Source organism: Mobula hypostoma, unplaced genomic scaffold (assembly GCF_963921235.1).
Source record: "Mobula hypostoma unplaced genomic scaffold, sMobHyp1.1 scaffold_95, whole genome shotgun sequence".
In the NCBI taxonomy this organism is placed as follows: Eukaryota; Metazoa; Chordata; class Chondrichthyes; order Myliobatiformes; family Myliobatidae; genus Mobula; species Mobula hypostoma.
Window position 1 is genome coordinate 121,216 of NW_026948255.1, and position 27,735 is coordinate 148,950.

Below are 27,735 nucleotides of genomic sequence, written 5' to 3' on the forward strand. Positions count from 1 at the left end.
GTCCAATAATACATTCTTAGATTAGGCAAAGCAAGACCTCCATCCTTTTTCAATTTTTGTATGTGACATTTACTAATTCTTGGTCTTTTATTATTCCAAATAAAAGATGAAATAATAGAATCAATCCGATCAAAAAACTTCCTAGTAAAAAAAACAGGAATATTCTGAAAGAAATATATATATTTTTGTAAAATCATCATTTTAACTATATGAATACGACAAACAAGTGAAGATGTAAGTGGACTCCATCTACTAAATAAATACTTCATAGAGTCTACTAAAGGAACAAAATTGTCTTCATAAAGATCCTTATAATTTTTAGTAATTATAATACTTAAATATCTAAAAGAATCTGTGATTTTAAAAGGAGTACTATCATATATAGAGACGGAATCATTTAAAGGAAACAATTCACTTTTACCAAAATTTATTTTATATCCTGAAAAACCTCCAAATTCATTAAATAATTTTAGCAAGGCAGGAATAGATTCGTTAGGATTAGACATATAAACCAATAAAGCATCAACGTAAAGAGAGATCTTATGCATGGTCTCATTCACAAAAATTCCATGGATATTTTTAGCCTCACGAAGAGCAATAGCAAGGGGTTCTAATATTAAATTAAACAAAAAAGGACTTAATGGACAGCCTTGCCTTGTCCCCCGTGAAAGCTGAAAAAAAAGGAGACCTACAATTGTTAGTGACAATGGTAACAATAGAGGCTTTATATATAATTTTAATCCAATTATTAAAATTAACACCAAAACCAAATTTCTCTAAAACATTGAATAAATATTTCCATTCGACTCGATCGAACGCTTTTTCAGCATCCAAAGATATAACACGTTGTGGAGTTTTAAAAGAGGACGAATATATAATGTTAAATAGTCTCCGAACATTTGAAAAAGAATAGCGACCCTTTATAAAGCCTGTTTGATCTTTAAAAATAATTTTACTCAAAATATTCTCCAACCGATTGGCCATTATCTTTGACAAAATCTTAGCATCAACATTCAGTAATGAAATAGGTCTATATGAAGCACAGCCAGTGGGATCTTTATCTTTTTTAAGAATTAAAGAAATAGAGGCCTCATAAAAAGTAGCGGGTAAGACACCTTTCACAAAAGAATCCTTAAACATTTCCAACATATACGGGGAGAGCAACGTTCCAGTTTTTTTTTTATAAATTCTGCAGGATAGCCATCAAGTCCTGGGGACTTAACAGATTTCATTGAAAAAATAGCTTTATGAATTTCGGCTTCAGTAATTTGAGCATCGAGAGTCTTTTGATCCTCAGCCGAGATTTTAGGAAAAACAACATTTTGTTAAAAAAAACATTCATTTTAGAGGAATCTAACGGACATTGAGATTTATATAGCTCAGCATAAAAATCTTAAGAAAAATTTTATTAATTTCTTCATATTCCTGAGCTAAGGTACCATCTTTCCTACGAATTTTCATGATTTGCCTTTTGGCTGCAGCCAGTTTAAATTGAGATGCAAGCAGTTTATTATTTTTTTTAATCTCCAGACATGTAAAATTGGCTCTTTAGCTTAAGCAAATAACCTTCAATGGGATGAGTTAATAACAGGTTATATTGTGATTGAAGTTCCACCCTTTGTTTAAAAAAAATCAGTATTGGAGGAAATTGCATAAATATTATCTAAATATTTAATTTGTTTTGAAATTCTATCTAATTCAGCTTTAGTTTGTTTTTTTTTCAAGTTTAGCTGAATAAGAAATAATCTGACCACGTAAAATTCTTTAAGTGTATCCCATATAAGTATTTTAGACATACCTCCTATATCATTAAAAAGAAAAAAAAATCTTTTATTTGGGTTTCAGTGGAACTGACAAAGTCAGAGTTTTGCAATAATGTCTGAGATATGCACCAAGGCGGGCGGGCAAGAATGACATCATCAAATTCAAAAGACAAACTCAGAGGCGAATGATCAGATAGAGCAATAACGTCATATTCGCAAGTTTTAACACTAGGCAAGAAGCTGGGATCGATTATAATATAATCGATCCTCGATTTTTTTTTATAAACGTGTGAGAAGAAAGAATATTCTCTATTATCGGGATGAAGATACCTCCACAAATCAATCGACCCAAAATCAATCAAAAAGGAATTAATAAATGATGCGGATCGATTTGGAAGTCGCTGATTGGTTGAGCTCTTATCAATCATAGGGTTTAAACAACAATTACAATCCCCACCCATTATGAGCATATATTCATTTAAGTCACGCAGTAAGGCAAATACCTTTTTTTTAAAAAAAAAGAGGATCGTCCAAGTTAGGACCATACAAATTAATCAAAACAACTTTTCTGTTACAGATTGTTTCTTTAACATTTAAAAATCTACCATTAAAATCTGATTCAATATGCTCTTGAATAAATATATTAGGTTTAATGAAAATAGATACGCCCTTTGTTTTACTCTGAGAAGTAGAGTGGAATTGCAAACCATTCCACCATCTAAAAATCTATTTTGATCTCCCGCCCTGATATGTGTCTCTTGAGCAAAAATTATATCAAGTTGGAATTGTTTAATACTTTTAAAAGACTTCTTTCGTTTAATAGGATGTTTCCAACCACGTACATTCCAACTTATTATATTAATCCGTTTTAACAGCATACTGTAATTTCATTCTACTTTATATGCACAACGCACATACCAAAGCAGGATGATCAAAGGTGGCGCTGATGAATAATACAACCAAATGAAAAAAAAACACGCATGCTCCGGAACCACCCAATGGGAAAAAAAAACTCCTAACTCTAAACCCACCCACCCACACCCGGAAAAGACAAGCGATCCACAATGGAATTCAAAGCTAATGACTGCTCTGTCTGTGTTTTCTTTCCCTCCCCCCAGTTAGAAAAAAGTAGAGTGTCCTTGTGAAAAAGACAATAAAGTCTCAGGGAAAAGGTATTTACACTCCATCGACTAATAAACAAGAACCAAAATAATGTTACCTCTTCGAGAGGAAAAATAGCGCCATGTTTAAGTTTAATATTATTTTCCTAAAACGCTTTAAATTCAATTATAAAATGTTATAATAAAACAGAAAAAAAATATATAAAAAGCCCCAGTAGTAGGAAAAAAGCTACCAATTAGCTGCCAATTATTAAAGGAACAAATCGCCTTATCTTCTTCCCTCAGTCATAAAATGTCCAGAGATCATTTGAGCAGAGATACTTAAACCATAAATCTTTTCAAAGGAAAACCAATAATATGCAATAAAGAACAACTCTCCGTGTTCTTTAATTAGTCTCTCGATGAAATATACAAGTGACCTTCATAAATCTTCTTTCCAAAATGCGAATAATATACAAATAGCCAAACAGCCTTTCAGATGGATCATTCAACAGCGGCGTCGGTGCCAGCGGCAGGTAAAGCCTGAACAAAATCCAGTGGATCTTTTGGATGAAAAAAAGTACGAGGAGGAGAATCAGCAGGGAAAATTTTAATTCTTGTCGGGTACCTCAAAGACAGGAAAAGATTCTTATCATATGTTTGTTTCATTACCAGGGCAAATTTTGATCTTTGTTCCATTATCTCTCTTGGATAATCTTCTGAAAATGATAACTTCGGAAGTCCAACAGTTTTACACATTCAATTGGGAGAGACTTCTCTGGTGAACGATTTCTTCACCGACGCACCTTTACTGCTGGTTCTGTCCACAGGATTCCCGATGCCGAAAATAAACAGTTTAAATCAACTGACCTTAAATTCCTTTATAGAGAGAGAGAGAGAGAGAGAGAGAGAGAGAGAGCACCATTTTGGATGAACTCATTGCCCTATTGCAAGAGTTATCTCAATGCAGGTTCTCTTCAACGAAGACTCAATAGGGTCGATTCTTTATTAAACTGCCAAACGATGCCGACTTCTCTCGCTCCTTCACTTCGACGAATTCTTCACTCTCCCTTCAAAACTGTCGGAATTGAGTAAATTGGCACTTCCAGCCACATATTTCCAGTGCAATAATACAACATCTTGTAAGAGAACGCACCTTCCATTTTAAAAATGAAACTGCGTCACAAAAAAACAAACACGCAATAGAAACGGAGACACAACACGTTCTACCTGGAAATCCACAAACGCAAAAACTAACTGCGTCACCTGAGTCGACCTTTATATAGTCACGGGGGAGGGCGGGGGGGGCGCGCACAAGTCATCACGTGACCTCACATCGGCGGGAAAATCACATCAGGTGACCTCCAAAAGACCATTACATCATTCTCTCAAAAAAAAACAGATCTCCTTGAGCATGTAACACCTCCCTCCAAAAAAAAGGTCTCTTGAAGAACAAGATTTTAACAATTTATACAAAAACTACAAAGGTATAAAATACACAAAATACACAATATATTCAATCTTATCTTTCAGCCCTTTACAAACTAATGTACAGTCGGAGTGTTACAAATGATAGAATATCACTCCGAAAAAAAACAAATTTTCATTGTACATTTAACATCTAGACGGACAATCAGTGATCACATTGTCTTTACCCTTAATATGAGTGATCAAAATATTGTACTCCTGTAACATTAAACTCCAATTTAATAATCTTCTATTTTTGTTTTTCATCTTACTTAAAAACACTAATGGATTGTGATCGGTATGAACTGTGAGTGGTTTATGCGTAGAATAAACATACACTTCAAAATGTTGCAAAGCTAAAACAAGAGATAACAATTCCTTTTTTTTATTGTTGAACAATTCATTTGATTTGCATTAAATTTCTTAGAAAAGATAAGCTACCGGACGATCAACTTCATCACCATCATCTTTTTGAAGCAACACTGCTCCTGCAGCTTCATCACTAGCATCTACAGCTAACGAAAATGTTTTTTCAAAGTCAGGAGATTTAAGTACAGGTTGACGACATATTATAGCTTTCAATTTATCAAATACCTCCTGACAAAACTCTGCCCAAAGAAACTTCTCATTTTCTTCAAGAGATTAGTTAATGGGAGAGCAATGTTTGCAAGATCCTTACAAAACGTTCTGTAATATCCCACCATACGCAAGAATCTTCTGAGGGATTTTCTACCAGTGGGAGTGGGCACTTCCAAAATTGCCTGAACTTTTGCTTGAAAAGGTGCTAATTTTCCCTGCCCGACAACATAACCAAGGTAAGTCACTGTGGCATGCCCAAATTCACTTTTAGATAAGTTAATAGTTAAGTTAACTTCTGGAAGTCTCTCAAATAATTTCTCCACCGCCGCAATATGTGCTTTCACATATTATTCCCTGTAACCAGATCATCAATATAGGCATGGGTATCTTTTAATCCCTGAATCACGCTATTAATCATCCCCTGAAAAGTACTTGGTGCATTCTTCATCCCAAACGGAAGAACAAAATATTCGTATAACCCAGAGGGGGTTACAAATGCTGAAATCTCTCTGCCTCTATCCGTCAATAGAACACACCAATAACCTTTTAACAAATCAATTTTTGTAAGGAATTTGGCCTGTTCAACTTTATCCACACAATCTTCTACTCTAGGCATTGGATATGCATCGATCTTTGTCACAGCATTCACTTTTCTGTAATCCATACAAAACCTAATACTATTGTCTGGCTTAGGCACCATAACACACGATGAACTCCAATTCTAATTAAAATGTCGTATAATATTATTTTCTAACATGTACTTAATTTCCTGTTCAGCAAGTTCACATTTCCCCCTGTTCATTCGATATGGATGTTGTTTTATAGGTTTTGCATCTCCCACATCTACATCATGAGTAGCTACGGTGGTTCTTCTAGGGACGTCTGGAAATAAATCTCTGTACTTAAAAAAAAAATGACTGTTTCATCTGTTCTCTCTGCTCCGGCTGTAAATGAGCTAATTTTTCATCAATGTTTTCTAGAAGTTTTGAATTTGGTAACCTGGCTGGAATAATGTTGGGATTAAAATGAGTTTCAGATGAATCCTCCATTAAGTTTTTATCAAGATCAGACTCATTATTAATCACAACAGTCATAGTAGCAGCTTCTCTCTCATAATTTGGTTTTATCATATTTATATGACACAGCTGTGTTGCCTTTCTCTGATCTGGGGTTTTTAGCACGTAATCTACATCATCTACCTTAGATTTAATCTCATAAGGACCATGAAATTTGGCTTGTAATGGGTTCGTTTGCACTGCAAAAAGAAACAACACGTTATCTTCAGACTTAAATGACCTCATCCTAGCTTCCTTATCATACCAAGTCTTCATCTTCTCTTGAGCCAATTTTAAATTTTCCTTGGCCAAGCTACAAACGTTATACAATCTTTCTTTAAATTTTGAAACATAATCTAGCAAATTAGTGTGTACTTATTTATTAATCCACTGTTCCTTCAACAAGGCCAAAGGTCCTCGAACTCTATGTCCAAACACGTTCAAAAGGATTAAAACCTAATGATTCCTGTACTGCCTCCCTTACTGCAAAGAGTAGTAAATGTATACCTTCATCCCAGTCCTTTTCATTTTCCACACAATATGTCCTAATCATAGTTTTTAGTGTAGAATGAAATCTCTCCAAGGCTCCTTGTGATTCTGGAAGACAGGCTGAGGAAATAACCTGTTTTACTCCCAGTTTATAAACTACCTGCTGAAACAATCCCGACATAAAATTACTACCTTGATCCGATTGTATTTCCTTACGCAACCCAAAATAAGTAAATAATTTTATGAGAGCCTTTGTCACAGAGTTGGCTGTTATATCCCTAAGAGGTTCTGCCTGTGGAAACCTAGACGCTGTGCACATAATGGTTAATAAATATTGATGTCCAGTTTTAGTTTTTGGCAAAGGACTTACACAGTCTACAAAGATTTTTGAGAACGGCTCACCGAATACTGGAATTGGTTGCAGTTGGGCCACTGGAGTAACCTGATTAGGTTTACCCACAATTTGACACGTATGACACGTTCTACAAAATGACACACATATTGTCTTAAACTAGGCCAATAAAAATGTTTACAAACTTTGTTCATAGTTTTCTTCACACCTGAATGACCACCCAAAGGAATACTATGAGCCATTGTCTTTAATATCATTTCGGTAAATTTTAGGAACTACTACCTAATGAATAACTTCCCATTCCTCACTAGCAGGAATTGTAGGGGATCTCCACTTTCTCATTAATACCTCCTTTTCTAAATAATATCCTACTGGTACTTTTTTAATTTCACTATCTGGAAGAGCTTGTTCTTTTAATTTAACTATCTCAGGATCTCTACCCTGCTCTGCTATCATTTCCTTTCGCGATAAAGACTAATCATCCTGATCAGACTTACCACCAAAATCCTGATCAAATAATGTGGGTAAGAAAGTTTCTGATACATCCTCGAAATTCGAATCTTGATTTGAATGATCATGGGTAACAACTTCATTCTTTACATCAGTCTTGTTAGCCATAGCTCTTGTTACAACACAGGAAGAATCTGTGTTAGAATCCCTCTGTGGTTCCTCAAAGTTTGAATTTATTGGCAAATCCATTTCAGGAAAAACCTGTCCACCCGCTAAATCATTCCCTAACAAAAGAGAAACATCGTTCACAGATAAACTGGACTGTATTCCTACTTTAACAACCCTTGTAACTAATCCTGACCTTAAATTTATTCCATGTAAATATACTGGCATAAGGGCACTCCCAACTCCTCTTATATAATTCACCTCACTAGTGTCAGACTCACCACTAACCTTTAGCTACTGTCTAATATTAGTGATTGAGAAGCTCCAGTAATTCTAAGCATCCTTATTGGTACTGAATTGGATTCCTTGTTCAAGGATACAACTCCTTCTGTTATAAAAGTTTCATATCCCTTCTTAACTTGGTCAGACTCTGACACATCTTCATTAGTATTTTCTGAACCCTGTTGCTTTACAGGTTTTTCAATATGCTGCACACAAGCATCGGGGACCACTTCTTTCTCTTCCTTTTCAATCGGAAGCAATTAGCTACTGCATGTCCAGGTGTCCTACAATAATTACTAATAATACCAGAATGTTTTTCCCTCCCATGTCTCCCTTCATCCTTACTTTTCTCACTAACTTCAGGTTTAATTTCTGGTTTACCTTGACTCTATGTGCTATTTTTCCTTTTAAGAATTTTACCTGGAGAAAATTTATTCTTGTGAATTCAAAAATACTCATCAGTTAATTTAGCAATCTCCTGCAATGTAGCAGTGTCCCTTTCATTTAAATATGTTCTCGCTTCAACGGGAATGCTTCTTTTAAATTCTTCCAGTAAAATCAACACTTTTTAATTGATAATGCTCCCCATTCACATTTCTAGAGGAAACCCATCTCTCAAAACACATTGATTTCTCATAGGCAAATTCCCAATAAGTTTTTTCCACCGATTTCTTTAAACTTCTGAATCTTTCTCTATACGCTTCCGGAGCCATATCATATGTCTTTAATATATGCTGCTTAACAATATCATAATCCAGTGCTTGCTCAGCATGTAAAGCTGTATAAACTTGCTGTGCCTTCCCTTTAATTACACTTTGTAACATCACTGGCCATTGGTCTTTCGGCCACTTTAAACTCAGAGCAACAGTTTCGAAATGCTAGAACTATTTCTCCACTTCAGCTTCATTAAATGGAGGAGTCAAAATAACCTCACGACTAGCAATAAACTGTTTCGTAGAACCAGAAGACTGATTCCCGGACTTTAATTTCTGCATCTCCAGCTCAAATTTCCTCTGTTTTTCAGCTTCTTTTTCTTCAAATTCCCTTATTTTAATAGCCTCCCTAGCCTCGAATTCCTTCTGTTTATTTACAGCTTCTGACCGACACTTTTCCAAATCAGCTTCTAATTGTTTTAAATTTATTTGTTCAAGATGTAACTGCATTTCCAGCTTACTCATTGGAAACTTATCTAACACCTCCTCATCAAACAATTTCAAATTAATATAACGCTCAGCGATTTGTCTTTGTATGAAATACTTCGTGGAATTCTTGCTAATTCCTTTAATAACAAACTTCCTAGCAATCTCCAATACCTCAGGTTTCCTCGCATTCTCTAAAGACCCCGAGTCAGATGTTTCCATAAACCCGTCAATATCAATTGTTGCTGAATACCAGTCACACACCAATCAAACCAAAAAAAAAAAAAAAAAATCGCATATTTCCCTTTGCCAAATCAAAATGGCAATTACCAGCACTTTAACTCAAAATCGGAACATCTCCCGCGAGCCCCCACAGATTTTGTTACGTAACCGGCAAGAATGAAAATCAATCGAGACAGGTTATATAAAAACAACCAAACATTTATTAAACACGGATCAACGGTTAAAAAAAGAAAGAAAACTTTAACTGGAAGTTAACCGCTATGCAGCTGTTCAACAAATCGTCACTCGGTCCTGGCTCTTAAAGCATTAAGTGCGAAAACAGTTCTTAAAGCGATAAAGTCAGATATAGTTCTTAAAATGGTATGTTCGAAAGTACAACAGATTTATACGTTGAATTGCGAGAGACTTCTCTGGAGAAGGATTTCTTCATAGACGCGGCTTTCCTGTTGGTTCTGTCCACAGCATTCACGATGCAGTAAATAAACAGTTTAAAACAACTGACTTCAATTTCTTTTAGAGAGAGCAAACCTTTGCATGAACTCTTTGCTCTTTTGACAAGAGTTACCCTGGATGCAGGTCTCTACTCCTTCACCGAAGACTCAATAAGGTCGATCCTTTGTTAAACTGCCGAACGATGCCGACTCCTCTCAATCTTCGGTCCTGTACTTCGATAAAGTGTTCACTCTCCCTTCTACTGCTGGAATAGGGTAAATCAATAGATCTAGCCAAAAATTTCCAGTCCAGTATTATTGAATCTTGTAACAGAACGTACAACCGTTTTAAAAAGTGAAACTGCGTCATAAAAACACATACACAACAGAAACGGAGTCACAGTACGTTCTACCTGGAAATCTAAAAACTAAAAACTAACTGCGTCATCTGGGGTCGACCCTTATATACTCATGGTGCACATGTCATCACGTGACCTCACATCGGCGGGAAAATTACATCAGGAGAAAATTACTTGTCGTTGTTTGTTTTGTCGTTACATGTCCGAGTCCCGGTTCTGCATCCAAGTTTGAGTCCAGGCTCCGTGTTCGATTCCGAGTTCAGGCTTCGTGTCCAAGTCCAGGTCCAGGGTCCGAGTCCAAGTCCAGGCTCCGTGAACATGACGAAGTCCAGGCTCCGTGTTCAAGTCCAGGCTTCGTGTTGAAGTCCAGGCTCCATGACCAAGTTCCGGGTCCAGGCTCCTCCGGTTTGTTGTCCAACGTTCACGTCCGCGTAAGCATCTAATCCTCGCTCTCCGGCCTTCCTTGCAACTATTAATAAACATACTTCTGCTAATGCTACCTACGTGTCTATGTCCTGCACTTGGGTCCGCTTCCAGTCGCTGATTGTAACAGAATCATTCAGAAATAATTCACGCGGAACATGTTTTCGGAGAAAACGTGGAAAAAAAAAATAAAATCATCCCTACTCATAATTTCAGCAGGAATAAAATTCAGCAGAAAAATAAACAAAAGTGTATCACTTCTTGTGGTCTGCTCCATATAATGATGGATTTTACACGAACGAGAAACACCCTGTAATAACGCAATACCTCACAACGGTGGTGCACCTCAAAATAACACAGAAGCTGTCACACTTTACCAATCAGGCTATTTCAGCTTCTGGAGTGGTAGTAACGTATCAGCAAATTTCCAGAAATTTATAATCAGTGTCCCACAGAGCAGGGTATCAGATCCTAATGCAAATAGCAATGCAGTGCGACAAAGCAATGGCGACCAGACGGAGCAATGCCGAAAACGCTTTTAGTATCTTCAGCTAAAAATATGCCTCCAGCACCGCGGACCGATAAAGCGTATCTGATTATGAATTATTTCAGTCTGGCTTTCAACACGAAAATAATAAAACATCACGGAACAACAAACAAAAATGTGTTATGTTGAAGAGCCAACATATCCCCTTGCCACTGAGAACTTGGATCAAACTTCCCAAATGTCGAATGGTTCTTTTCCTGCCACCCACTGTCGAAAGTAGCGCTGCATTCAATTCGAATGGCCCATTTAGAAAACAAATCATATCTGGAGTGATACCTAGAATATGAGGGAGTGTTTTTCACAACTAGAAATTTCAGCCAATTTTCTAGCTAGCGTGCAGGGAAGTATTTTGCAACAGCAACTGTAAATTATGGGCAAATCACCCTGAGTTTCTCATGTACAAGTTAACATAATTTGCATTCGAGGTAAAACTTGCAAATGACTGGATTGCAGATTGAGCAGAGAACCAATCTGGATTGTAAATGGCATAATCCGTGTCGCGAATACAGTTGTCCGTGTCCCACTTCCGCTGTAACGACGTGGGATACATGAAACAGGGGGCAAATGAATGGGGTGCATTGGAGCCAGATGGATACGAACATAATACCACAATGTTCAAACCAAGGGAGCAGTGTTTTCATTATATTTAATAGTCAATCAGATATAGGTTTGAGGGGGAATCTCTTCACTGTGACGCAGTAACGGGAACCCCATGTTTCACACAGTAAGCTTCACTAGGGGACCAGAAATTTCTGTTTTGGCCCGATTAGTTCCGAGGGTGGAATTGTCCGCAATCCAGACACCCATCGCACTAGTTTCATCACGTGATGCCCGAACTCAGGTGCCTGATTCACGCTCCATGCAGAAAAGCACGGAGAGAGTTGGTCGGTAAAGTAAAGTCGGTGCATCATACCAACTTCCCCCCATGTCTACACGTTACAGACAGTCGATTATTCCTCTGTGGCTTTTCTTTACTTTCACATTCTACAATGCCGTCTCCGAAAGTGACAGGATTTCCTGAACTATTGGTATTGTAGGTCGATTCTTTGTTTTCCCGGTCACAGCCTGTAATTCAGAGAGTATCCTGGTGAAGCACTCTTACAAAAGCTGCCGCATACTCGTTTGCCATAGGAGTAGTACCAGACGACTGGAGGGTGACAAATGGTATTCCTCTGTTCAGGAAATGTGGAGAAGATAACACTGAGAATTACAGACCAGAGTCTTACTTCAGCGGAGGCTGCATTACTGGACAGACAGGATTTGCCAGTATTTGGATAAATATAGTCTGATTAAGGATAGTCTACATGGATTTCTAAGGATCAAGTCACGAAACACGAGCCTGACAAATTCTGTGATGATGTGACGAAGCACAATGATGAAGGTAGAGCAGTGGATGTGGTGTATATGGACTTTAGTAAGGCGTTTGATAGGGTTCCCATTGTAGAGTCATCATAAGCTCTGGGGGCACGCGAGCCGAATGTCTGGCTGTGTGCATACAGAATTAGCCTTCACAGAGAAGTCCGAGGATAGTGGTATTTGGAGAGTATTCCGCTTGGAGGTCTAAGACCATTGGTGTCTTCAGGGGAATCTGTTCTGAAACCACTGTACTTTGCAACTTTTAAAAATGGCTTGGTTGGGGTAGTCGGGGCGAGACTGGAAGTTTGCAGACGATACGAATGTTGACTGAGTCATCGTTGGGGTGGAGTATTATTTTAGTTGGAGCGGAACATTGCTGATCGTTTAGAGCATCAACGGATATGGCGAGAAGACAGGTGAATGGGGTTTAGTGGGATCTGGGATCAGCTATTATGGAATGGCAGAAATCACTCAGTGAGTTGAATGACTTGATTCTGTTCCCATGTCTTATGGTCTTTTGGTCTATACAGGTCTGTTGGAGGCACGTTCGTTGCACAGAGAATAGTGGGAGCGTGGAACGTTCTGCTGGGCTTGTTTGTAGAAGCAGATATTTTAGGGGTATTTAAAAAAAACTCTTAGTTAGGCACATTGGTTATATAAATGTTAGGCAAAAGACGGCAACTTAATTATGAGCACAGAGTAAATCCTAAACAGATGGACAGAATACATAAAAGAGCATTTTGAAGACCGAAGAGGAGAAACACCGAACATAAAGAAGAATCTTGAAGGACCTAACAACCTAAAATCAGAAATTCGAACAGCCATAAATAAAACAAAACATAACAGAGTAACTGGTCCAGAAAACATCGCTGTTGAAATGATACAGGCTTTAGAAGATTTTGGAATAGAGAAAATAACAGAAATAGCAAATGAAATCTATGATAATGGGGAGATGCCTGGTGATTTAAGTAAATCAGTGTTCATCACACTTCCAAAGAATAAGTTTGTATAAACGCGGGGAAAAAGACGTAATATAGCTCACGGGTAACGGAAGGCACTGTGTAGCGATCCTGCAGGTGCCTGAAACCCAGACATGTTCATGAATTCCTGCTACCCTTATTATGTGTTTGTAAAGAGAATGTGATGTCCCCAATCACACCTTACACCCCACCAAGAATATATGTTGATGTCACAACACAGAGGATTAACGAGTGACAAAGACATCATTGATGCCTGCACATGCATAAGAGACCATGACGTACAGCACACATTTTGGATTCAGCCGATTTTTTTTTTTTACATACAACAAAAAGATAAGCAAGTCAGACACCATCTATGGAGAGGAATTTGCAGTTGTGACTCCCGATCTCATTTGAAATGGAAAAGAAGTTAACAGAGGTCAGACTAATGCAATGTGGTTGGATTCGAGACCACATATTGCAAGGTTGTATTGCAAGTACATGCATAAAAGTTCCCCCAGATTTGGCAGTTAAACTTTTACAAACTTCTACAGGACACAGTGGTTTGTACATTTTGTCTGCTTTTGCATGTTCATTGTCGTATCTCGTGTCATCGGCGTACCTATTTTATAAAATTACTTTCATATTTAAACTTTATCATTCTAAGTTCTGAGTTTCAGTTCCTCATCTACCACACAGGAGTTTAATCTAATGTTATACGTATGAATAGCCACGTGGTGCGCAAAGATAATAATCGCATTGTTGCTGCTGGTAAAGTTTCTGTGCAAAGCAGTAGGTTGTAGAGTGAAAACTGAAATCGGTGTGGCACTAAACAGAGATACAAAACAAAATTCTACATATTTATGGCAAAACACAATTAGGGATAATTGCATTTGTATTTTATTTACAGAGCTTCCCATTTAGTGTAAACAGGTACGTCGCCCCATTCTTCAGCTCCTCCCTGAATTTCCTCTGTGTCAGTCCATAGATACACGTGTTGGTGCAGGAACTGAGCAACATCAACATATACCCAGACTCTTGTAGGATAAATGTAGGTGTGTTGTAATATTTGTCAGTGAAAAACACGTTTACCGCTGCCCAGGTCATGGACTGCACAATATTGGTTATCCACAATAATACGAAATTAGCAGATAGAGCGAACAACAAAACCATTGACTTTCTGCGGTTCTTAACCTCTGGATCACTTTGGCTGTCAGTATTTCTCCGAAGTCCACGGCGAACCATATTCGCTGCTATAATATATCTGGTGGTTAAAACATTGAACAGCAGAATTAAACCAAGTGGTAATAATGGGTTCATGATGGTGTCAAATTACTCGTAACCTCTCCACAGGGATGATGTATAGTACTCGGGTTTTGGAATGCACGTCCCTGGTTGAGCTGCAAAGTAAAATGGAAATGTCTGAACACAGCTGCCTATGACCACTGCCACGATCACCACGGTCGCTGTTCTCTCCGGACAATATCGCGTCCGCAGCTTCTGAAGGCAGATCGCGACATAGCGATCGAAAGTGAAAGCGACGGTCAGCCAAACGGAACAGTCCATGGCGGCAATAGTCAGAATAGGTCCCACACCACACAGCGGGGGTTTCACCAAAAAATCAGCATACAGATAGAGAGCATTGATTTTATCCAATACAACACCAAAGACAACGACCATCAGATCTGCTGCCGCCATGGCCATGAGGTAGCGAGTGATACATTTGGACAGCCCACAGTTTCTGCGAGACAGGATCACAATTGCCGCTAAATTAACTGAGAAAAGACAGAAAAAAAAAGAAACATTTATTTCTTAATGTGTCTGGAATAATCAGTGTGACTTTTGCTTGCAATGGGAAGGCTGGCAGTCCATATCGTGCCGTTTAGATAACAGTCCGCACTATTGTTCGTTTTACCAAAATGCATTATCGTACATTTCCCAATACAGTATTCCATCTGTCACCTGTATTTCCATTATTCCAATATGTCTAAGTCCTGCTGCAATCGCATTGCTTCCTCAGCACAACCTACCCCTCCACCTGTCTTTGTATCATCAGCAAATTTTGCCACAAAACCTTCAGTTAAATAATGGTAATCCTTGATGGTAGGAAGAAGGAAACCATGGCGCAAATTTGTTTCTTGGATGGCAAGTCAGCTAATAGTGATTTGTTCAGTGATCTTTGCTGGGCCAATTGTTGTGTGTCATATATGTCGAAGATTTGGATAACAAAGTGCAAGACCCGGGGAATAAATTTACAGACAACAATATATGCCTAGTGGAGAGCGAGATCAGCTATCAAAAAGTAGATTGTTATCTTCATCAGTTCCGTAAGTTGGTCAAAGAATGGAATGGTAGAGTTTAATTAGGACACATGGAGGGTTATTTTTTCTGAAGGTTAAGCAAGGTAGGAGTTTCTCAGCGAACACTGGGGCTCCGTGGAGTCTTTAGTATAGAGGGATCTTGTATTTCAAGAACTTGGTTCACTGGAAGTGGAATATAAGGTAGACAGGGTGGTTATGAAGCTCGGATCGATAGGTTTCATCAGTGACGGAACTGAGTAGAAAAGTTTGGATGGAGATGCAAATGCGCACGTCTCTGTTACGCTTGTTTCCCAGAACTGTGAGTGTTCTGGACGCCTTGTAGTAGGAAAGGCTCACACTGAATTAATCCAGAAACAATTTACCAGAATGTTTCCAGGATTTTAGAAACTGATATGCAGAGAGAGATTGATCAGATCCGGACCATATTCGCTGCAGCACAGGTAGATGGGAGTTAATCACACAGAAGCACAGAAAACCACCAGGGTCAGAGACAGCATGAATTCCCCCAGTCTATTTTTTTACAGGGTTCAGGAATCCTGATCCTGACAGCGCGGGTATAAATTGAGTTGGAAAGGTTCAATAGGTATCTGAGGGGTAACATTTAACCAAATGGGGCAATTAGGTGAAATATGCTGCGCGATGATGTGGCTGCGGCAGGCCCAATAATAAAAGGCAGTTGGACGGGCAAACGGTTATGAAGCGTTTGTAAGGTTGGGAGGCGAACGCTGAAACATTGTGCAGCATCTTATTTGGCATGGAATCTTTGGATCAGATATCTCTTTTCCGTGCTGCATAACTCTATCCCTCCAAAATAAATTATTATTCTTATTAATCCTAAATTCAGGGTATTTCCATAGAATACTTTTCCCTCTGGGTTGTTTTTACTTTTCCCCTGTATCCCCGATGACCCTTCAGATAACAAACTCCAGTAGCTTGATAACCAAGGCAGCACATACCCTTTGGCTGAATACATAGGACAGCCACCATAACTATTCCAGGCAGAGGACATCATGAATCAAACGCAATCACTTTGCATTAGAGTCTGAACCAGACTCAGGTTTATTATCAGCGGCAAATGTCGTGAGGGTCATTACAACCGAAACATAAACGTGTAAGGTTATGATAAAGTACATTAAAGCAAACAAGAATAAAACAATAAAGGCGTCAAAGTCACGTAAATCATATTTTAAACAAATCCATGAAACGCGCTTCTATTTTCATTATTTCCTTATTATGAGTTTATACTAAAAGACGCGAATAGCAACGTCCGCTCTAAATTGCAGCGCATAATTTAAAGACTACAGCATGTCACACATCTCGGCATTTCCACGACCTTACCTGGAATAGCAACGGCTGCCAGTATGGGATAGTAAATAGAGACAATATAATAAATTGCTGAATATCCCATTTTCTGCCAGTAGCGGCGATCAGTCGTACGAAATGTGCCAACTGTCCAGAAGCGCTGGTTCAATGAGCTCTTATACACCAGGAGCAATGTCCCTTTAGTTGCATTAGTTACAGGAGAGTGAACAAACAACCACTGTTTGTTTTGGTCTATTTGTACTCATTGTGACAATGGGTAACACAATTAACTCTTCGCGGGGAACGACGAACAATGGATTCGATGTTCATTCAATGTAATTTAGAGGAGTCAGGGAAATAGTGTACCACAGCAAAAAAAAAAACTGGACCCATCAAATTCGTGTCAAATTCTGCCTGGACTTCCATACCGTTACATTCACGTACTTACCCAAATTTGTCTTAAATGTTACATCAAACCCATGTCCACCACTTTCGCTGGCAGCTAGTTGCACACTCTCCCCACTCTTAGAATAGAGCTTCCCATCAGTTTTCCCTTAAACATTTCACTTTTCACCCTTAACCTATAAACAATAGTTTTACTCTCACCCAAACAGTGACGAAAGCCTGCTTTTCTATACCCCTCATAATTTGTATGCCTCTCTGTAATCTCCCCACATTCTCCTACGCTCAAAATAACCTATTCAACCATTCCCTGTAAATCAGGTCTCCAAGTTTCGACCAAGACCTTCTAAACTTTCTCTGTATTTGTTCACTCTCAGTGATTTATTTGTGCAGGTAGTTGATTAGAACTCCACACAATACTCCAAATTGATCCTCACCAAGGTACAGAGCAATTTCAGAATTACATCCTCAACTGAACAGTCTGATTTATCAATGCCTAACTGCCCAAAATCTGCTTTACGACCCAATCTACCTACGGCGCCACCATCAATGAATAATGGATCTGTGTTCACAGTCCCTTTTGTTCCACTGCACAACTTAGTGCCGTACTATTCCATGTTTACGTCCTCCGCTGGTCAGTCCTCCCAGTGTGAAACATCCCACACGTCTGCACTAACAACAGAGCCAGCAGTGATCAGTGCAGTACTCAACTACTTTGAGGCCTCCATTCAGAGCAGCAACCATATAACTTCACTCTCTGGCTTCTACCGTAGTCATGTTGAATCCGGTTCACTACATCCCACTGACAGAAAGGGACTGAACCGTTTGGACTAACCTCCCATGTGTGGTTTGTCAAAAGCCTTGTTAATGTCCAAGTCAACGAGATCCATTGACACGTCTTAGACCATAAGATCATAAGACAAAGGTGCAGAAGTCGGCCTTTCGGCCCATCGAGTCTCCTCCGTCATTTTATCATGAGATGATCCATTCTCCCATTTAGCCCCACTCTCCCGCCTCCTCTCCATAACCTTTGAAGCCCTGGCTACTCAGATACCTATCAATCTTTGCCTTAAATACACCCAATGATTTGGCCTCCACTGCCGCTGGTGGCAACAAATTCCACAGATTCACCACCCTCTGGCTAAAAGAAAACTTCGCATCGCTGTTCTGAATGGGCACCCTTCAATCCTTAAGAAATGCCCTCTCGTACACTCCCACACCATGGGAAACAACTTTGTCACATCCACTCTGTCCATGCCTTTCAACATTCGAAATGTTTCTATGAGGTCTCCCCTCATTCTTCTAAACTCCAAGGAATACAGTCCAAGAGCGTTCCTCAAACGTTCCTTATATGTTAACCCTATCATTCCCGGAATCATTCTAGTGAATCTTCTCTGAACCCACTCCAACGTCAGTGCAACCTTTCTTAAATAAGGAGCCCAAAACTGCACACAGTACTCCAAGTGAGGTCTTACCAGTGTCTTATAGAGCATTAGCATCACATCCTTGATCCTATACTCTATTCCTCTAGAAATGAATGCCAACATTTTATTCGCCTTCTTCACCACCGACTCAACCTGGAGGTTAACCTTAAATGTATCCTGCACGTGGACTCCCAAGTCCCGTTGCATCTCAGAATTTTGAATTCTCTCCCCATTTAAATAATAGTCTGCCTGTTTATTTCTTCTAGCAGAGTGCATAACCATACACTTTCCAACATTGTACTTCATTTGCCACTTCTTTTCTTATTCTCCCAATCTATCCAAGTCTCTCTGCAGACTCTCTGTTTTCTCAGCACCACCGGCCCCTCCACCAGTCGTTGTATCATCAGAAAACTTAGCCACAAAGCCATCGATTCCATAATCCAAATTGTTGATGTATAACGGAAAAAGAAGCGGCCCCAACACGGACCCCTGCGGAACACCACTGGTAACCGGCAGCCAACTAGAATGGGATCCCTTTATTCCCACTCTCTGTTTCCTGCCAATCAGCCAATGCTCTATCCACGTATGTAACTTTCCCGTAATTCCATGGGCTCTTATCTTGTTAAGCAGCCTCATGTGTGGCACCTTGTCAAAGGCCTTCTCAAAATCCAATACACAACATCTACTGCATTCCCCTTGTCTAGCCGACTTGTAATTTTGTCAGATAGGATTTTTCTTTAAGGAAACCATGCTGAGTTCTGCCTATCTTGCCATATGCCTCCAGGTCCTCCGTAACCTCATCCTTGACAATTGAATCCAACAACTTCTCAACCACCGATGTCAAGCTAATAGGACTATAATTTCCTTTTTGCTTCCTTGCCCCCTTCTTAAATAGCGGAGTGACATTTGCAATCTTCCAGTCCTCCGGAACCATGCCAGAATCTATTGACTTTTGAAAGATCATTGCTAATGCCTCCGCACTCTCCACAGCTACTTCCTTCAGAATACGAGGTTGCATTCCATCTGGTCCAGGAGATTTATCGACCTTTAGACTATTCAGCTTCCTGAGTACTTTCTCTGTCGTAATTGTGACTGCGCACACTATTCATTCCTTGGGCCCTTAAGTGTCCGGTGTACTGCTGATGTCTTCCTCAGTGAAGACTGAGGCAAAATACGCGTTCAATTCCTCCGCCATCTCCTTATCCCCTATTACAATTTCTCCAGCATCATTTTCTATCGGTCCTATATCTACTCTCACCTGTCTTTTACTCTTTATATATTTGAAGACGCTTTCAGTATCCTCTTTGATATTATTTGCTAGCTTCCTTTCATAGTTCATCTTTTCTATCTTAATGTCCTTTTTAGTTTATTTTTGTAAGCTTTTTAAAACTTCCCAATCCTCTGTCCTCCCACTAATTTTTTGCTTCCTTTTATGGCCCCTCCTTTGCTTTAACTTTGGCTTTGATTTCCCTTGTCAGCCACGGTTGCATCCTTATTCCATTCGAAAATGTCTTCTTTTTTGGAATATATCTTTATCAATTTTCTGGCTAACTCCTAGAAAAAGAGTTTGTAAGATTGGTTAGACACTCCGTAACACCCACAACAATAATTCCTTGTCTATCGAAATCCCGAACATTTATATGCTGTCCCTTCGAGTACCTTGAAATAATTAACCCACTGCAGGCGTCAGACTCACTGGTCTATAATTTCCCGACATAATCCAAGCCCTTTCCGAGCAGAAACAATGACAATACCTGTTCTCCAGTCACCTGGCCTCTTAACCGTGATTAAGGATATTTTAAACATTTCAGCGGATACCCCAAAAATTAATTCACTTTCCTCTCGCAAGATTCGCGTGGACAACTTTTCAAGGAACTGGAAATTAGCCACCATAATTTGACTGATTACAGATTTATCGGTCTATTTGTCTATATATCTGCCTATTTCTCTTTTTATTTATCTGTCAATCAATCAATCAATCTATCTGTCTATCTATCTATCTATCTGACTGACTGTCTATCTATCTATCTATCTATCTGACTGACTATCTATCTATCTGACTGTCTATCTATCTATCTATCTATCTATCTATCTATCTATCTATCCATCCATCCATCCATCTATCTATTTTACTATCTATCTATCTATCAATCAATCAATCTATCTATCTATCTATCTATCTATCTATCTATCTATCTATCTAACTATCTATCTATCTGACTGTCTATCTATCTATCTATCTATCTATCTATCTATCTATCTATCTATCTATCTAACTATCTATCTATCTGACTGTCTATCTATCTGACTACCTAATTCCCCTTCAGGATTTCTGCGGGAGCAACATCATGACAGGTTTTAAAACTGCTGATTTCCCTCTTGTGTTCTCTTGAATGTTGTATACTCCTCCCGTTTGTTATACATCTATCAATCTATCTGTCTATCTATCTATCTATCTATCTATCCATCCATCCATCCATCTATCTATTTTACTATCTATCTATCTATCTATCTATCTATCTATCTATCTATCTATCTGACTGACTATCTATCTATCTGACTGTCTATCTATCTATCTGACTGTCTATCTATCTGACTACCTAATTCCCCTTCAGGATTTCTGCGGGAGCAACATCATGACAGGTTTTAAAACTGCTGATTTCCCTCTTGTGTTCTCTTGAATGTTGTATACTCCTCCCGTTTGTTATACATCTATCAATCTATCTGTCTATCTATCTATCTATCTATCTATCCATCCATCCATCCATCTATCTATTTTACTATCTATCTATCTGTCTATATATATGCCTATTTCTCTTTTTATTTATCTGTCAATCTATCAATCAATCTATCTGTCTGTCTATCTATCTATCTATCTATCTGACTGTCTATCTATCTATCTGACTGTCTATCTATCTATCTGACTGTCTATCTATCTATCTGACTGTCTATCTATCTATCTGACTGTCTATCTATCTGACTACCTAATTCCCCTTCAGGATTTCTGCTGGAGCAACATCATGACAGGTTTTAAAACTGCTGATTTCCCTCTTGTGTTCTCTTGAATGTTGTATACTCCTCCCGTTTGTTATACAGCCCCGTCTGCCTAACCAAAGTAAATATACCCCTTGAAACGGAAAGTACCGTAACAATGGTGGCCGTTTGAGGTTCTGGTGACGTCATCGTCCAGAATCCACAGCTCCTTTGGAAAAATGCATCTTTTGCCCTGTTAATCCATCAAATATAAGGTCTTTCGAAAAGATCTTTCACAACGGAAGAAATATCGGGATTTATACTGTTCCCGAAGGAGCGGAGGAGTTGTTGATGATGGAGTTTGTAGAAAAGTTGCCGCGGAAAGCGCTGGAGATTTCCTCGACTATGGAGACTGAGATTGAGAGGGCGCATCGTGCGCTCGTCCCGAGGCTTCCCCAGGACGGAGAAAGTAAGTCGCGGTCCATGCTACTTAGATTCCTTCGATTCAAGAGAAAGGCGGAGATTCTGCGAAGGGCCTGGGGTAGGTAGAGGGCGTTTTGGAAAGAGAATTTAATACATTTCGATCAAGATTAGTCCCCTTAACCTGCTGATTTATTTTGAGTCCATAAAAGTGAATTACCCGCAATCCAATGTGCTTATCGGATTTTTTTTTACATTCCACCTGCACCACATTCATCAGTTCCCAATTTCCATCTGTTTATCCATTTCCGAACCCACGCGGACTCTGGCAATGCTGTTGTTGCTGTCCATCCAGTCCTGTGGGTAGGGATGTTGTGTCTAGGTCTGTGTGTTTCCCTGCAGGATCCTGTGTACAGAATACAATGGAAAGATTGACTGTTTGTGGTTCAGTGTAACAGTTCTATTGGAAATCTGTGTCTGCATCTCGGGCTTAGTGTGGGACTGAATGTCTCTGCTGTCTGAGAAGGTGGAACTAAAGAGCGGCTGGTCTCTTGGTGCTCTGTAACGCACCTTGTGTGTTCTGTACCTTGTCCCTGGACAGGAGTGAATAACGGATTTGAATGAAGCCTTTCCCTGTGGGTAGGAGAGGAAATAGGGTGAGTGAAGGACAGGGAAACGTTAGACGGCTGTGTGAAGCGGCCGGTGCAGCCACTGTTAGTATCTCTCTCTCTCTCTCTCTCTCTCTCTCTCTCTCTCTCTCTCAAACACATAACACAGCACACAGACACGCACACACACAAACAGATCTAACGTTGTCATTCACTTCCAGCCATCCTATATGTATTTATATCCAGGTTAGAGTAGATTGTTTTATCACTTAACCTGTCTGTCCATTCCATTGAAGTCTAAAACATTTCATCTCAATTTTCGTTTGAACTCTGGCAGATTTGAGACGTTCATCAAATTCTATGACATCAGCAACATCAGAAACTGCTGGAGGAACTCGGAAGAGATTTTCAGCACAGTTTGTCTGTTGACTTGCAATTCCAGCATCTGCACATTTTTAGTGTCTGTACACCAGCAACCGGTTTTATATCGTGACTAACACGTCCTTGTTCTGTCCATTGTATTTCTGTCCGTAGCTGTGTTTCCGTGTTGTGTCTGTGTGTCTCCGAGTGAGTCTGTGTGTGTGTGTCTGTGAAGGAGTTGAAGCAATGAAGGACAGTTCATACTGGGAAACCGCAGGGCAGATGTTGGAATCGGTCGGACTGTGTTGGCGATCTCCGTTTACAGATGTGTAATTAGCCAACAGAAACCTGAAATCTGTAAATGCGGCTGGTACGTGACAAAGCTCATTGGAAATGTATGTCTGGGTTTGGGCTCATTACGGGACTGACTGTCTCTGCTGTCTGAGTCTGCGGAAATGGTGACCTGCCAGTATCGCTGTGCTCTGTATCACACCCTGTGTGTGACAGAAGCGGCTACTCTGTCCCTTGGGCCTCACGGGAGGGAATATCGGAGTTGAAGGAAATCTTTGTCTGTGTGTAGGAGGAGGAAACTGGGTTAGTAGGGGAGAGGTAAATGTCAGACGGTTGTGCGAAACCAGTGCCAGTGCCAATCTATCTGTCTGTCTCTGTCTGTCTCTGTCTCTCTCTGTCACACACACACACACACACACACACAGACACACACACACACACACACACACACACACACGGACACACACACACACACACACACACACACACGGACCTAAAATTGTATCTGATGCTTGTCATTCACTATCAGCCATGCTGCATCTGTTCATCTCCCAACTGAGAGGACTATTTGTCTTATTTAAGCTGTCAGTCCATTCTTTTGCAGATGAAACATTTTTGGTTCAATTTTCATTTGGCTTCTGTCTGATTTCAGACGCCCATAGTAGTCTATTACATCAGTAGCATCACAAAAGGCCGGAGGAGTTCAGTAATGTGACAGTCTTTGTGCCTGTGTGTTTGTCTGTGTGTGTGTGTGTGTGTGTGTGTGTGTGTGTCTGTGTCTGTGTGTGTGTGTGTGTGTCTGTGTGTTTGTCTGTGTGTGTGTGTGTGTGTGTGTGTGTGTGTGTGTGTGTGTGTGTGTGTGTGTGTGTGTGTGTGTGTGTGTGTGTGTGTGTGTGTGTGTGTGTGTTTGTGTGTGTGTGTGTAGTGTGTATGTGACTGTTTGTGTGTGTGGAGGGGAGATGTTGGAGCAATTGGAAATTGAAGTTCTAAATGGGAAACCGCAGAGCAGCAGTTTGCGTTCGATGGTTCGCCAAATATAAACGTGAAATCTGTAACTGCAGCTACTCCGTGACAAAGCTCAGTCTTTGACATTAGAATTTAGACATGATTCCACCAGACGAGTCATTGCTGAGGTAATGCTCAGGAATTTTGATATGTTTGTCTTGAATCGGCCGAATACTTACATCAGAGACAATAGTGTTGAATTAAAGTGTTTGTTCAAGTAACTGTAACTAAGAAAGTTAGTCAGGGGTATATCCGTATCTCTGGAGACCGATCCAGTGTATAAATCAGGGCCGTTTAGAATGCATCAGCTCAGCGTTTCTGCCAGAGCTGTGAATTCGGGAGTAACATACGTCGCAGGTTCTCACTGAAATGGTGAATACTGTCATCTTCCGAATAGAAGAAGTTTACTATCCTTTAATTTCAGTCTTTGGAATTCCCGGTAAGCCACAGAGGCAGCTTCCGTTGGTCAGAACTGAACTTCAATTCCAATGTTGTTATTATTTCTGTCGCTCTCAGGGGCACTTCGAGAACAATTCTGAGAAGACTTTAACTGTTTTTCCACATATTCTGTTTTGCCTGGATGGGTGTTTCCGCGCATTCCATGTTTCTGTTCCGTCCTTCGGTGTCCTGTCGCTGACAGGGAGAACCATGGAAGTTTATGATTGTCTAATGGAACAATCCCTCTATCACCGTCCGGATTTATTCATTGCAACTAGATGAGACGGCGAAGGCGTCGGTAGAAAATATTTAATTCACTATCGATTCCGAGGAGGGTATACACAGTTACAGATTTTCGCTCTCACTTTTTATTCCGGTAATCAGTAAGAAATCGGGATTCAGATCATATTGACTTTAGTTTACCGACCAAACTCGTTTTTCTACGCCGCGTGTGCACGCCAGCTAAATGCAACAGAAAAGTGGAAATAGTACAGGACCCCCTCAAACCGTTGCATTGACTTTTGCTCAGGAATTTCTCAATTTGCCGTTCCCTCTCTCTCTCTTCCAGCGAACTTGGTGGCGGTTATGATCCTGTCCCGGGGAAAATGTGGTCTCTCCAAATGTGTCACTCGCTACCTGGTGGGAATGGCAGCGGCCGATCTCCTGGTCGTTATCTCGGATCCACTGCTGAGGTGGACTGCAGAGATTTATTTTCCCCGATCATTCTTGTTCATCACTCCCGTGTGCAGACTCCGTCAGTGGCTGATTTTTGCGAGCACTGCGACCTCCATCTGGCTGACTGTCGCTTTCACCGTCGATCGATTTGTAGCGATTTGCTGTCAGAAGATGAAAACAAAATATTGTACCGAGAGAACGGCGGCTGTGATTATGGGGACAGTGAGTGCGCTGGCCTGTTTGGAGACTGTCCCCTGGTACTTTGCATATGAGCGTAGAGAAATAATTGATGGTGTTCCCTGGTTTTGTGTTCTCTCATCGAGCTACAAAATCTCTCTATCATGGGCGGCATTTGAGATGTTTCACCGTATTTTAACCCCCTGTGTCGCTTTCTTTCTGATTTTGCTGTTCAATATTCAGACTGTCAGGAGGATTCTGGCAGCCAGTCGAGCCCGCAGGGGGCTCCGGGGACAAAAGAGTGGAGAGAATGACAAGGACCGGGAGATGGAGAGCAGACATAAATCCATCGTTTTGCTCTTCAGCGTAACCGCTAGTTTCATACTGTTGTGGGTAACACAGGTGGTATTTTATATCTACCAACGGATTTCAAAGAGTTTTATTTATTCTGCCACTGACCCCCGTTACATCACAGTAAAGACAGCAGGAATGCTGCAAGTTCTGAGTTCCTGCACCAACACGTGTATTTACGCCCTGACTCAGAGCAAATTCCGAGAGGAACTCAAGAATGCGTTGAAATATCCATTGAATCGGATTTTGAAATTCATGAAACGTTAGAAATAAATACTGCAAAGAATTGCGGTTCAGCTGATATCTCATGCTCCCTATTTTGTACCCTCAGTGGTGGGTAAATGGAAAAAATGTGATGAACAGAGTTACCAAACTAATAACAGACAATATACCGATGCTAGAAATACAAAACAACACACACACAATCAGCGCCCTGATGAAGACTGGCGGCCCGAAACTTCCAGTGTTTACTCTCATCCGCTTCTGCTGCCTGGTCTGCTGAGTTGCTCCAGCATCATGTCTGTGTTGCCTTAGCGTTACAAAACTGCTTTTTTACAGCTGATACCGCAGCATCACTCACATCAGCTCCCATAAAAATCCCAGTTGCACCTCACCTCCCCCTCGATTAAATTGAAGATTAAGGCGAACCTGCCACCCCAGCTTCCCGGTTCTGACAAAACTGCCTGATATTGGAAAATATTTTCGTCTGCAGCAAACACTCCTGCTTCCGTTATAATCCGTCATGTCCTTTACCCCCTTTTGCTCCTATTTCTTTACATATAGTTTGACCTTCTCTCTGACACCTTGAACTAAGTTCTAGGAACCAAATTTAAATTGTTTTACAAATGGAGACAGAATACCATTGTCTTTATTTGCGAGAGAGTGTGTGTGTGTGTGTGTGTGTGAGAGAGAGAGAGAGAGAGAGAGAGAGAGAGAGAGAGAGAGAGAGAGAGAGAGAGAGAGAGAGAGAGAGAGAGAGAGAGAGAGAGCGCGCTTCAGCATGGACTCGAGTCTGGACAAGCCGGTAATGGATGAAATGGGCAAACTGACAGATTTCAAACAGACAGAGAGCCACGTGGAAAACAGCGGAACAACGGTTCAGTTAATTTTATTATCACACAAGTGGGAATTTTGGGTTTCTCCTCAAACAAACACGAACGACATTATTAATTATGTAGAAATATGACGAGAAAAGTAGCAGTTTTGTAGTGAGAAACTAGCCACTCAAGATGAAGCTAGTTTGAGGAATGTTCTCCAGGCTCTTCAGTCAGGGGACTTTTCTTCACCATTTGGTCACTGGAGCTCACTCAAGTTCATCCAGACCGGACAATATCAAAACATGAACACTACATATAAGCTTGATCAGGAAAGGTAATAGATAAGAGCCCGTTAACCCCGTCAACAGTGAAATAAACAGTGACTCTTGCATGAATTGAGGCTGGACTATTGGAGATGATTCATCGAGACGGGATTGATGAGTAGTTGCAGATGCATACAGTAAATAGAGTAAGAGGTGTCAATGGCAGCGACAAATTAAATTCATGAGGGGAGAACACTGAATCGAGTAGGCGTTCGACAGGAGTTCAATAACAGTAGATCAAACCGTATGCTTGTGGCAACTTGGCTGACTGTAAATGAAATGGCGTGAGACTTTTGACAAGGGTTCCTATAATACACTCATTCAGAAAATCAGGAGGAACGGGATCGATGGACATTTAGTTTTCTGAATATGGAATTATCTTGCCCAGTGAGTGTGTAACTGTCAGTTAGTGGAGCACTTCCAATATATCTGTTCTGTTACCCTGCTGTTCTTTTTTTTCTGTTTCTTT

At 40.1% G+C, this 27,735-nt stretch overlaps 1 protein-coding gene across 1 annotated transcript; it reads left to right on the top strand.

The window, feature by feature from the left end:
- The first annotated feature begins 21,935 nt into the window (after nucleotides 1–21,935).
- LOC134342214 (probable G-protein coupled receptor 139) lies at nucleotides 21,936–26,173 on the top strand. Its single transcript, XM_063040185.1, has 2 exons — nucleotides 21,936–22,050; nucleotides 25,272–26,173. Exons 1-2 carry the CDS (start codon nucleotides 21,936–21,938, stop codon nucleotides 26,171–26,173), a joined length of 1,017 nt encoding a protein of 338 aa, XP_062896255.1.
- Nucleotides 26,174–27,735: the final 1,562 nt, after the last annotated feature.